The sequence below is a fragment of the Fulmarus glacialis genome, unplaced genomic scaffold (genome assembly GCF_000690835.1).
Source record: "Fulmarus glacialis isolate BGI_N327 unplaced genomic scaffold, ASM69083v1 scaffold31614, whole genome shotgun sequence".
NCBI lineage: Eukaryota > Metazoa > Chordata > Aves > Procellariiformes > Procellariidae > Fulmarus > Fulmarus glacialis.
In genome coordinates, this window is record NW_009209215.1 from 10,163 (window position 1) to 23,312 (window position 13,150).

Genomic DNA, 13,150 nt, shown 5'->3' on the forward strand with positions numbered 1-13,150 from the left:
GAGGCTGTCTGGGCTGGAGGGACCCGACAGCAGGGGCAGCCCAGCGGTGCTGCTCCAGATGTTTGCTGATGCTGCCCTTAAACATAAAGGGCTATGGGGGATTAAAAGGTTTTGTCCAGGGGATCGCTGGCCAGGTGCTAACAAAAAGGCTGGTGGAATGTCCCCTAAGGGCTGCCCAGTCTGATATGCTGCTGGATGCTGCAGTCCCCACCGCGCTGCAAATAGAGACAAAAAACCCCTGGGGATGTCAGAGATCCTGTGTTTTCCTCCCGTTGCTCTGGGAGCAGCAGGGTTTGGGGGGTCCCGCTCGCAGCAGCTGCAGAAGAGCTCTGGGGGATCAACCCGAGCGTGGCTCGTGATGCCTGATGAAGGCACCGCACCCCAGGTGTCAGCGCCAGATCCCCCAACCTGCAACCGGACCTGTGCTGCTCTCCTGCCCCAGCTACTGGCCAGACCCCACCTACGACGAACTGGTCTCTGAGCTGGGGACAGAGCAGGATCCATGCAAATATACCTCATCCTTTCCTCTCTCCAGTCCAGATCCTAATGAAACCAGACTTCTGGGCAAGACCCTGGGCATTTCTCATTTAAAACATGAGAAATCAAGGGCTCACACACCCAAAGGCTGTGCAAAACAGTGTTTAGTTTTTTCCTCATCCAAAGAGATTTTAGGTGAGGTTTTGGGTCAGGACCTCTGCCCGCAGGTGGGTTTGGGCACCTCCAGCCCGGTGGAGGTGCTGGGAAGTGGGTGTGGAAGTTCCTGAGACCAGAGGCAGTTTTGGTGGGTGATTCAAATTCCTTCTGAAACAGGATCCAGATGTGAGGGAGGGCTCCAACAAAAGCAAAATATAATCCAGCTACTAGTTAAAAGAAACTTATATAGAGTTTTAAACCTTACAGCAGCGGGGACAGATGACAAGCGTGGAAGGTCCCGCAGGAGTAGAGGATCTATCTAACGGGGGAGAAGTCATACAAACGGTCAAAAAAGGGCCGGACTCAACATGGATACACTGAGTAGGAAACTGTGAGTAACCGTCTCAACAACTAAACCCTCCTTTAATCTGGAAACATAACGGAAAGCAAGAGCAAGTGAGTACGTCCCATGGCAGAAAAGCTAAATGACTCATGTACTCCAGCGGTTACTATGGACTTGTTTACACATTGCTTTGTGATTGAGAAAAAAAAAATCTAAAGAACTTGCCCAAAATGAACTAAAAAGAAGGAGGTTTGCGCAAGCTGGCAGTACGAAGAAGAATAACTTAGCAGGCCAAGGAGGTTTCCAGGAGGAGTCCAAAGGGCTCAGGGATGAACCCACCGAGCCACTAATTCCCAGACAAACCAACTGCTTCTCCTGCTGCCAGATGGGTGGAAGGTGGCAAGTGTGATACTGGGGTTTTTGGGGTTTTTTTTTAAGGATTCTGGGAGGAATATGAGGAACAGCAGACCAGAAAATTCAACTCCTATATTGAGCAAACTGTTTGGACTTCTACAGACCAGGATTCACAGAGATAAGAAACAGCTGAAGAGCATCAATGTGGCTTTTGCCAAGGGGAGTCCCACCTGGCAAATATTAAAGCTCTTTGAAATGTGTAGCAAGCAGCTAGGGGATGAGATGATCTGGCATTAATAGCCATTAATTGGATAATTTACAAATTAATAGTTTGTGAAAAAATCCCCAACAAAGGACGGGAATAAAATAGGAGTTTTTGTACTGTGGAAAGTCACCAAAGAGGTTCCCTGGGAACACATCATTTCTGTATGAAATTCATTGCCATAGGAGGGTTTGGATGCCACTAAGTCCTGAGACAAGTTCATAGCTCTTAGAAACGATGATGCAGATACAGCCTTTGAGATCCTGCCCCACAGATTGCCAGACTTTAAGCAGGTGCAAGAGTGGCATTATTATTTTATATCACTGTTTCCTTAGCATCAGCATCATCAAGCAGGGTCAGAAACTGGATTTTGAGTTACAGTGACCTTTGGCATGACCCAGAGTGGCCATTTTAAAATGAACAAACCCAGCTATTTGAAGTATAGTTTGTTTGTGCAATAGATAATTCAGTAGCGTGACATGACCTTAGAGGGCTATAGGTCCATGGCCTATACCCTACGGCCCTAAGCTTCCCTGCCTGAAATCATCTCGGCTGCCCATTTCTACCTTGCACTGCACTACGGTCTGCTTTCTCTGCTTTAAATACTGTCTCCTCTTTCTGCTCTTTAAATATCCCTTAGGAAAGCAAGATGCTTCCCTTCCCAGGCTCCGTTACAGGGAAACCCAACCATCCTCCCCCCAGTCTCTGGGGCTCCAGAAACCTCTGGGATTTAAGCCATACCTACGGTTCGGTACTGCAGGCTTGCTCTGGCACGCTGACTGCTGGCCCTTAAAGTGTGCAGAGTTCATTTAAGGAAACAGAAAGGAAGTTGGACAGCACAGAAAAACCCTTCTGCTTTTACCTGCGGATATAAAAACCGCTCATTGGATGCTTCGCTATGCTCTGAAAGCCCAGGAGACAGCTGCAACGCTAACAGAGTCTGATGTAGGATCGTGTCTTTAGGAGAGTCAAAATGAACCCCTTTTCCATGAATTTGAACTTGGCCAACTCTGTGCACAGTCCCCACAGACCTGCCGCAGCAGATGCTGCTTGTCAGCAGCATAAAACATGCCTAGCAGAGACCCTGCTCTTTCATCTCACTAGTGCATCATTAAAAATTGAAACCCCAGGTGTGCAGGACTTTGCCAGAGACACACAAAGCCCTGGGCTTGCAGGAACCTGCCCCTCTAAGGAAACCCTCCTGCTATAAAGATTAGTGGAAGCTGCACCTGGGCTCAAACAGGTGCCTAATTCTGAGGGCAAATGGGGCATCTGGGTGCAGAGGGTGCTACAGGGACCGGGTGCCTGCAGTCACCCCGGGATTCATTTCATGCTGCGGATGCTGGGCAGCATGGGGGAGGCTGGCAGCAGCGTCCCTGGGTCCCCCACGCCCCAGGGTCACTCCTGTCCTTTGCCATCATCCCTGGGAAGCCACAGCCTGTCCGCTGTAAGAAACACCCTGTCTTGTCTCGTGCTGCCCCACTGCCTCCCCAGGGCCGGCTCCTGCCCTGCGATGGACCTGCTCAGCCCTGGCCCAGCCTGGCAACTGTGCAAGGCTTGGTGCATTTGCATCGGTTTTGCTCCTTGTTAACCATCTTGAGAAACGGGGACAACCCCTGCCAGCCTTTCTGAGGATCATCAGAAAACCATGTGTATCCTTGTGCTGACTGCCCCAGTAAAGTATCAGGCACAGAGCTGGGATTAGCCCAAAACATGTAAATGCATTAAAAATAGTATCTCAGCCCCAGGCTTCCTTGCTTGCCTGCTCCTTCTCACACTGGCTTGTTTTCCTTGCCAGGCATCAAAGCACCCTCCAGTCCTTGCAGAGCATTTGAGTCATCCTCAGCCCTGCCAGGATAAGAAAAGCAACAAAGACACTTGGAAGAGCTAGGAATCCCACATCTCCCCACATCCCAAATCTTCTCTTGAGGTCCAATTGCTCAACCGTCTCCTTACAAAGGTCCTCTTTACATGAAGCCACAAGGTCCTCCTGGACATCTTTACCCCAATAAAACCTGTGACCTTGCTGGGACACATCCTGGCAAACAGTAATCCCTATCCTGAAGGATGCCAGCTGCTCCTGGCACTGTAATGTGAGCTGGTGGCTTTTGAGAGGGGAGACCCTGGATCTTCAGCAAGCTGATCCAGCAGGATCCCAACAGTAGTTTTAAGTCTGTCTGGGGATGTTTAATGCAAAACCCAGTGTCTCTCTGCCATGTACGGTGCTGAGCACAGAACACCCCTTCCCTCACCAGATGGGCACCAAATTAAGTTGGAGGCAGGTTCCACACAAACGAGATCATGAAGCATCTTTCCAGCGTTAATCTGTGGAGCTCTCTGCCGCAGGACACTGCAAATACTAGAAGTCTGCGTGGGCTCAGAAAGGAATCGGTCAAATTAATGGCAGCAAAATCCATCAGGGGACACAGAGGGAGCCACAAACCTGTGGAGGTACAAAAGGCATCCTTGGAAGTGTGGCTGTGAGTTTTCCATTTCCACATAGTCTTTGCAAGGCACATGGAATTAGCTACTGCTCGAGACAAACCTTGGGTTTGATGGGTTCAGCCCGACCCAGAGAGCCATTCTCGCAGCTTCAAGACACAGCTGGGAGCACACGTACCTGCTGCGAGCCGAGGAAGAGGCTGTCCCCACAGCAGTACCCAAAGGCAATGCCTCCCCTTGAGAAACAGGAATGAAATTCAAGCAGCCGAGCGCTGCAGCCTGTGGCTGAGCGGCGGAAACCAACGCAGCGCGTCCCCGACGTCAGCTGCCCCGAGCCACGCGCTGGCACCGGAGAGGGACGGAAGGAACTGGAATCGCGTTCAACACACCCGGTTTGCTTTCGGCACACACAGGCAGATAATGACGGGCCCACGTGTCCTCTGTGGTATAAAAATGCTGCTATCAGTAAAACAGAAATAGCGTTTCCTTTCTCTCTACCCTTCGCCTGTCTTATCAGGGTGGTGGGCAGGCTCTCGGTTTGCTGTGGGTTTGCAGGGTGGGAAGGGACGCCTGCTCCCAAATTGGGGCTGTTTGCACGGAAAGGCAGGAGGGAAGCGAGAAATTCCTTCCTGCCAGGAGCCTTGGAAGCAGTGCTGGGTCCTGGCCAACATCCACCCTCCTCACCCGCATCCCCGCTCCCTTTGGTCTCCCCAAAGGTCACTCTCCATTAGTCACTGCAGCTTTTTGTTTAGGAAATACCAGCTGGGATGTCCTGTCCCATGTGAGCAGGGCTGACCATGGTCTCTGCCAAGCAACTACAATAGACCTTTCCCTGCAGCCCTCCGGGCCCAGCAAGGCTCCAAGAAATTCATGGAGGAAAAGACAGACAGGCTCCAAGTGCCCGGGGCCAGGCTGCCCGTGCACACTCAGCATCCCTCCTTCGTCCTTCCCTGCGGTTCTCCCCCGGGGCAGGGGGGTGGCACAGAAGGAAGGGGAAATGCACCAGATGGGGCAGAACTGCCTCTAAAGCTCTTGTGTTTTGAGAATATCCAGATGCATCATGGTAATGTGTTAAACCACAGGGCCAGAAAAAGCATTGCTTCTGTCCCTGAAATCAGGCGCCTTCCCTGGGGACTCCAGCGCCCAGCTGGCTGCACAGCACAACGCCACGGTGGGTGAGGACAAACCAAGGCTGGTCTGCGGCAGCAGGAGGGGACAGGTCCCCGCTGCGGCCAAAGAGCAACAGAGCAGCTCATCCCTAGGACACACGGGAAGGATGAGGCCTCGTGCACCCCAAAGCAGACAGCAGATGTCCCCCAGGGCCCGTTCTGTCCCCAGCTCTGCAAGCAAGCTCCCCCCTGGCCCAAGACACTATGCTCCAAGGACTCAAAATGGGTCTGGCTGCAAAATGAGGATGATTTCAAGCCCACCTTTCAGCTGTGCTTGCAACATCCGAGGCGTACTTTGCTATTTCAGAGCAAATAGTATTTTATTATTACTGCTTTTGGAGTATTTCTGCTCCTGTAAACCCTGAAAGTTCAGCCACCACCCAGGCCTGGAGGTCTTAGGTGGGGCCACCATTACACAGCTAATGCTCAAGAAACTGGCTTAGTGTGGATTCCCGAGGCTTGTCGAAAAAAGCACATTCAGAGAATTTCCCCATTCTGCGGCAACTCCCACTTCCTGCTTCACAGGAAACCCCAGCAGACAGCGAGTGAAAATCAAACGAGACTCACGCCCAACTGGAAAAGCGATAAGAAATTTGGTTCTGATCCATGCCGTGGAGAAACGCAATAAAATGCCAGCTTCTCAGAAGCCAAAAGACTGAATGTTTGCCAAGAGGCTAAAAATAAGGCAAAGAGGGCTATATTTAAAGGCACGTACTAATAAATGCCTCTGTCCTTGATTAAATAAACTGCAACTACCAGAAAAGCACTCTTTATTTTCCAGCAGTTTGGGGGGAGCTTTGGCAGCAGGAGAATAAACATTAAGTCCAAAACTTTCAACACATTTTAAAACAACTACCTCGTGGCTGGAGCTGTGCCAGAGTCAGTGCCGTCCCTCCGACAGCAAACTGGGGGCTTGTTGGACTGGAGCAGAAAGGATTTCCCATCCATCGCGCCGTACGGGCCAGACGCCGCAGCTGCGCATCCCCGCGTTAGCTGCAGAAGCACCTTTACTTCAGTGATTGACTTCATGTTGCCTGTTTACATTCATTCCTTAGAAATAAATCATTCTTTCCATGTAAATGGGGACTAGAAGTTCCCGCTACGTGGTGGCACGAGCATTTACGGTAGCACACTGCCACCTGCCAGAGGGAGCCAGGGACCTGGGCAGAGGGGCCCTCTGAGGGCCCTCAGAAGGAGCCTCTTAGCCTCTCCAGCCGAGCCTTACAGAGTGACAATTACTTCAGCTCTGCATGGTAACGACTCCAGCATGCTTACGAAGAAATTGCTTGCACAGGGACAACTGTCCAAGACTGCTGGGTGAAAAGAACTGTACCAGAGCTCGCTAAATAGCACCGTTTAACTTGACAAGTAACCCCTGTTAAAACTATATTACAAGAACACAGTGTATAAATAGAGCTCAGGCATGAATCATAGAAGGGCTATCTGGTCTGGTTAAACAAAGCATTATTTTAATTTCAAGATTTTATAAATACATATTTACAAAAGGAAGGTATCAATCCAAAGAGTTAAACAAATGTACAGCTCCCCAGTATCACTACAGTAGAGGGAGAGAAATCATGTTAATGCAATCCCACAATTTACAATACCCATTATTCAAAAAGAAACCACATTCTTAATTTAAAATACCTCACCCGAAGTTTACAATATCCACTGCTGCGAAAGCACAATCTGCCTTGAACAGAATTACATGACAAGAAGGAACTGACCCCTTTCATACAGCTTTTCCCACAAAACACACCACTTTCTGCCATCTAAGTGAACACTGCAAGCCAACATTTCACCATCCAACAAAAGGCTTTTTTTCCAGCCCACAGACTCCTTGGGGAGCATGGCTTAAGGACGGCATACTGCATGGATTCAAGAATCGTAAACCCCTGTCGGTCCCGTTCCCCGTGACCCTGTGTCGAGGGACTGGTGAGGAAACTGCAGACCACATCACCCTGCACCCTCCTGCCCAGAGAAAATGATCCGCGGCACCAAACGCATGCTACTGCGCAGCGCCGACACAACGCCCGATGGCATCACTTTAACAGCGTTAGTCAGACAACGACTGCTCTTAGATTCACTCCATCTCTGAAACCGTGCCTGCAACCTTCCTTGTAAACTGGTTTTACTCTTGCTACGCTCTCCATACAGATGCCAGCCTACAGGTAGAAGAGGGACTTCCCATAAATCCAGGGGTTTAAAATGTTACTGAACCTCCAAGAACGCTTCAGATAAATAAAAGACCGGAGCTGTTCAGAAGTCACTTTCTGCAGTTTCCACGAGACTTCAATAATCTTCCCACCAAGCCAACAGCAACATTTCCTTTAGATGTCCTTCACTGCAACCACCTCAGCGCCATTCAAATCACAGAATGAGAGATGCGGAGGCAAAAGAGCGCGATCTAAACTTCGTAACAGAAGCAGCAATGACCTCTGAGAACAAAATGCAGCAACGTCCACAACTGAAACTATTTGAGGCACCAACTGCTGGAGGAGTTGGGGGAGCTCTTGGATAACAGAAGGCTCGGCTTGTGCATGGTTTTTCTGAAGAAGGATGTCCAGCAATTTTCTCTTAATTCATCCAATAGTTCTAAACCTGTATGAGAGCCACCTAGGATATTTTTTAATTTAAAGTTTAGGCAAATTAATTCTAATTAATCAAACTAAAGAAAGGACTTAAACACAAACTGCTAGTAGAAAATTGAATATAAGTTGCTAGGAGTGTTAACCTGAAGTCTTCCACAATTTATTAACTTCTTTTAATTCACACCTCAAGTATGAAACTCCCAAATCTCTTGGTCAGAGCAGCATTCTCTGTTGTTCACTACTGTCAATCCAGTCTGGCTTGAGGCTTCCACCGTACTCAGGATGCAGTTTGGTCCTCTTTAGCCGCAGTCTGCAGAAGGCAAAAAAGAAAAAAAGAAGAAAAGGAGTATAGGAGAACTATGTGACTCACTGCCATGATTCTGAGGCATGACATTAATTTCTGCCAGAGACTGAGACTGGTCTGAGCCTTTGGTTAACCACTGCAGTGCTAAAAGCATTCAGAAGCAAATCGAGCTACAGAAGAGGACAATCCCAGCACAGATTGCCAAGAAATGTTTATCGATGTTTATGCTTCTGATCACACTAATGACAGTAACTCCAGCAAACATCTGTGAACGTTTGGCTGTATGGCAGCCAAACCACTTGTCCCCAAAGTCCTCTGCGTAATACAGCCAGCCAGAGTCAGGAAACTAGGTAGAAACCTAGAAGCGGAACAGGGGACGGTTGTGCCTACTGCTGCAGGGACCTATGGAAGGAAGAAAACCCCGCGCTGGGGCAGAAAAGGACCTGTTGAGAAGAGCTGGTTGAAGTAAGAAAGAATATAAAAGGCAGTGGCAGCCCTTTCAGCTAAGAGCTATGCACGCTGCAGCTGTGCACCGAAGTACAAGGACCAATGCAACATCCCTCCAGCTGCATGGTTTTGTGGCTAGCACAACCCAAGAGGAAGCAGTGCAACGAAAGGAGTAATTTAGCAATGTGTTATCCAAGAGCAGCAGAGTTTATCAAAAGCTATTTCACTCTGTGATCACTTTCACTGTGTTCCTTATTTCCAATATACCAGCCATATTCCAGTAACTTCTATGGCACCTGTCCATGGCACCAGCAAATAACACAAGCTCACGAGACACTGCAAATGGAGCTTGATGCCAATAATTAGCAAGTTACTCTGTGACTTAACTAAGGGAGCTCAAATTCACAAAGAAGTAAGGTGTGAAGGGTCCCGCTGCGGAACTCTAAATAACAACTTCTTCAGTCTTTCCTTTCATCCCTAGACAGAAAGGAAGTTTATGGACAGAAAAAGATATGACCAGAGGGTTTCCAAAAGCCTGGAAATCTTACCTGCCGCAAGAACTGCTTTCCAAGATAGTTGGTCGCCATGCTTGTCAAGTTCTTTCTACTGCCAACTTTACACCTGATATAACCATAAAGGTTGGCTCCCTGAAGCACCACTCCCATCACAACCACTGCCTAGGACACAGGAAAATAAAGTCACTAATTTACACCGCCTTACTTGTAACATGCAAGATCTATCACTGAGTTGAAGGAGTCAACTCACCAGCCATTTCACTTTGAAAGAAAAGAGAGCGCTGAAAGCAAATATCACCCAGATCATAGGACAGGTAATTAGACCTAACCAGAAAATTCGGGACTCTGCTTCTGATGAGGTTTTACTCCCTTGTGCTGATACCTAGAAACAGAAAGGAAATGGAGATTAACAAGCTGCTCCATTGTATAGATCACATTGTCATTAAAAACAGTCCAGAATCTACAAGCCCCCTATTTTTTGGCTCCACACAACAGTACTGGGTGCTTCCAAGATCAACTTCCACATCACATAAAGATCTTTCTGCCACAGAAGATGTTTCCATTTAAGGCACCCTTTTGTCAATTTTCTATCAGAAACAGTGGAAGCAGCAGCATCAAATCCTCTTGGAATGCTTGGGGCTAAAAGGTTAAATTTGAGAAACATAGTTGGTTCTGCATGATTCAGTTACAAAGCTTAGAAACAGCCAAACGGGTAATGTTTTCTACCTCCAAATCACTGCACAGAATTTCACTAATCCTAGCACTGGCATCAATATTGATGCTCTTAGGCATCAAAGTAGGGTAATTTTTTCTTTACACACACAGAGGTCTGAATCACACCACACTATTGATTTTATAAAGTCTTTACAGGGCAGAAGATCCCAAACAAGCACTCACTTCTTCCTATAATAGTTAAAAAATCTGGACTGGGTTAACAACTTATGGGTAAATTTACAGCATCACAGCAGTTCAGCTACCTTTCCCCCCCCTCCCCCAGTATGTTCTAGCTTTTCTAAACTAGCACGGTTTTGAGAAAGAATGTGCCTGTAGTGAGTGCACAAACTCAGCTGGAGAAGATTTAGGTTCAAGCCCCTACCCCACTGCAGACCTCCCACGTGATCTAGGAAGTGATCTGTACCTCACTCCAGATCTGCATGCCATTAGCTCCATACAGAGAGAAAAGATAGGGATCAAAAGGGCAAATACGTGACATGTTGTGAGGTGCCTGACAGATGGGATACTACAGAGGTAGCAGTAGCCATCATGAACACAAAGGCAAAGCAACAGCCATGACGAATGCTATACGTTTTTTCCTACTTCCAATAGTTTTCTATAGGAGATAAAAGCTACATCAGCTGTTCCAGGTTCACATGAGAAAACTTGTAGGTTACTGATGTGCCATGGGAACCTTTACTGCATTTTATGTGGAACTTTTAGGTTACTTACCTTAAGCCAGATCAATACATCATGAGAATTTTTAAATAATTCAACAATCAAAAAGCTTATTCAGCAGCCTACATGAAACAAGCCCGTGGTTACAGATCTGTGGCTGGAAGTAAATGTCTACATTGTGCAATCTACTATCACAAGCGTAACTGTGATGGTAGTTTCATAGGGGTTTCATAATAGGGGTTAATAGGGGTTTCATAAAACAGAAACAATTAAAAGAAAAAAAAAAGAAAAAAAAAAAAAAAGAAGGAATTTACCTTCCTGGCTTCAAATACCCAGTGACTTCTACCATCATCATCCACCTGGTTCCACCAGCGAAGGCCAACCATCAGTCGCCCTGTGACATTCTGAAATAAAAGAAAAGCAATGAGCTTTATATCTTCTGCTAAAAGAAACCATCTGCCAAAGTTCAGCTGTTTGGGTTGCTATTTTCAACGGTGTTCATTTACCTCACATTTGGGAAAACAAGATTACATGACTTATGTCCACAACAATCTATTTTCTGATATGTCCAGTACAATAACAAATTACTGTAATAATATAAAGTGAGGCATATTTCTGGTGATTCGAAAGTGATCTGGTAACGAAGCCTGTGCTACCTTAAAAGAAAGCCTAATATACATTCTCCATTTGATTTTCAAAAAGAAGTCTGGTACAGAGAGATGTAAGAGTTATTATTTCGTTAACATCGCAACACATCACAGTACTTGAGGGTATCTTGGATATCATTTTGCTGGAAAGGCACAAAGAAATTACTTTTTTTTAATGACATAAATATCATTCTCTTAAATTATTCTTATATAGTAAGACAAAAATAACAAAAAGCGTAAGAGGAACTTACCTTTACAGCCCAAAAGTCACATGACAAGAGGAGGATAATTGTCACCATGCAGGCAATAAAGCTGCTAGTTAAGAGCTCACAGAGCAGATAGACAACTATCGCACTGACTCGGAAGAATAAGTGGAAAAATGATGCCACTGGATGCCTGGAATGAAGTACAGTACAGTCACAGCTCTTTCAGACAAGACTGAAGCAATTTCAATGAAACGACATTGCCAAGGCGATCTCCCGCCAACTCACAGGATAACGATCAGTATCGTAACATGAACCCAGAGTGCATCGACTGCTGAAAATATGGGAAATAAACTGACTAGAAGCTCGTCATAAGGAAGACACATTCTATATGCAGTGATATCCCACGTGCAGGCAGAATTTGGGGTGGAAGGGGACAGGGAGTTTTACATAGTGTTCAATGTAAGGCAATTTTTATGGGGTAAATTTAAAAAGGTTCTGACAGAGGAAATACCTCTGAAGGAAAGATCACATTTCTCAACACAGCAGACTTGCCCTCCTTTCTGATTTCCGCAGCTTCCAGGTCAGAAAAGTGCATTACAGAGTCAGGGTCACCACATCTGTGTATGGACGCTGCTCTGTAGCAGGAGTTTGGGCAGAACGAGGAAGGAGGCGGCTGGACCAACTACGCCAGGAACATGGCAGACAGCAGGGCAGCACCAAACATACTCGAGAACGAAGACTGGGGAAGAGATAACGGACTAGCCCAGAACCAGCACTCAACACTGTGAGAACCTCCCATCACACAGTCATTGTATGAGTGTAAATCCCTTACATGCAGAAAGACAAACACACATTAAACGTGAGGGCACCCAGAGGCATGAAAGCACAGATCTACAAATCCCAGCTGAGCTTCTGGAACCGGCACTCTCAGTTATCTGGAAGTCACTCTCCATTGCCTCTAACCAAATAAAGGAGGTATTTGCCGTTACATATTTTGATGTAATACAGCAGTCCTTCCTTCCTCAGGCTTCTGCCTGGAACTCATCTAGAAACTCTCTCTATGGTCACTGACCTTATTTTTGACTTTTTTGATCTCCTGGATACATCATCATCTGCATCAAAGAGAGACACATCCTCAATGTCATCATTGCTGTCCTAAAGCACGGAACAGATGCAAAGAGTTCAGAAAAAAGAATCTGTTTTCAACTTCAAGCAGGGACAGTTTTGATTACCTAGAACATTATGATGGCACCTTAAGATAAAAATGAATTTGGGAAGAACGTGAAGATTTAATCACATACAGAAGAAAGAAATACAGTAATTGAATTCTATTCTATTCTATGTTTTGATTTGTGTTTTGTGAAACCTGTACAAACTCACAGGGCGAGTCCAAGGCTCCTTTCTGCACCCAGGCAGCTAACTTCACAGCCTAATCTAGCGTCCTTTATTCTTCAATCCTCTTAGAGAACTTATTACCCTGTACAAAAGCTATTCCTATGTCTGGCAACAGGTTCACGTCGTCCTGCATTTTAGTGAATATACAGAATGAGAGTTCATTATTTTTCCAGACAGGGCACATCTCCGTTGCAGAGATGTGACACCAGCAGCACCAGACTTGCCCAGAAACGCTTTTCCTTGAGCCCAGCCCTGCCTCAACGCCTTTCAGCCGGCACAGCTACGAGCAGCATTACAGAACAACAAACCGCCCCATCCCCCTGATTTTTAATCGATTCCGGATCGATTCCGAGCGGGTTCTGCAGTGTTCCGCCTCCCCAGTGCGCTGGCAGCGCGGCCCCGGCGGCTGCAGGCCTATGACAGCAGCAAGCGCCTATCTACCGCGCACCC

At 46.9% G+C, this 13,150-nt stretch overlaps 1 protein-coding gene across 1 annotated transcript; it reads right to left on the bottom strand.

Moving 5' to 3' along the window:
• Positions 1-8,071: 8,071 nt before the first annotated feature.
• LOC104076046 (Golgi apparatus membrane protein TVP23 homolog B-like) lies at positions 8,072-12,460 on the bottom strand (the record flags this gene model as incomplete). Its single annotated transcript, XM_009576761.1, has 6 exons — positions 8,072-8,104; positions 9,094-9,222; positions 9,311-9,442; positions 10,767-10,856; positions 11,351-11,495; positions 12,378-12,460. Coding segments are annotated over 6 exons (612 nt in total), but the record flags the coding sequence as incomplete, so codon positions are not given.
• Between the last annotated feature and the right edge of the window lie 690 nt (positions 12,461-13,150).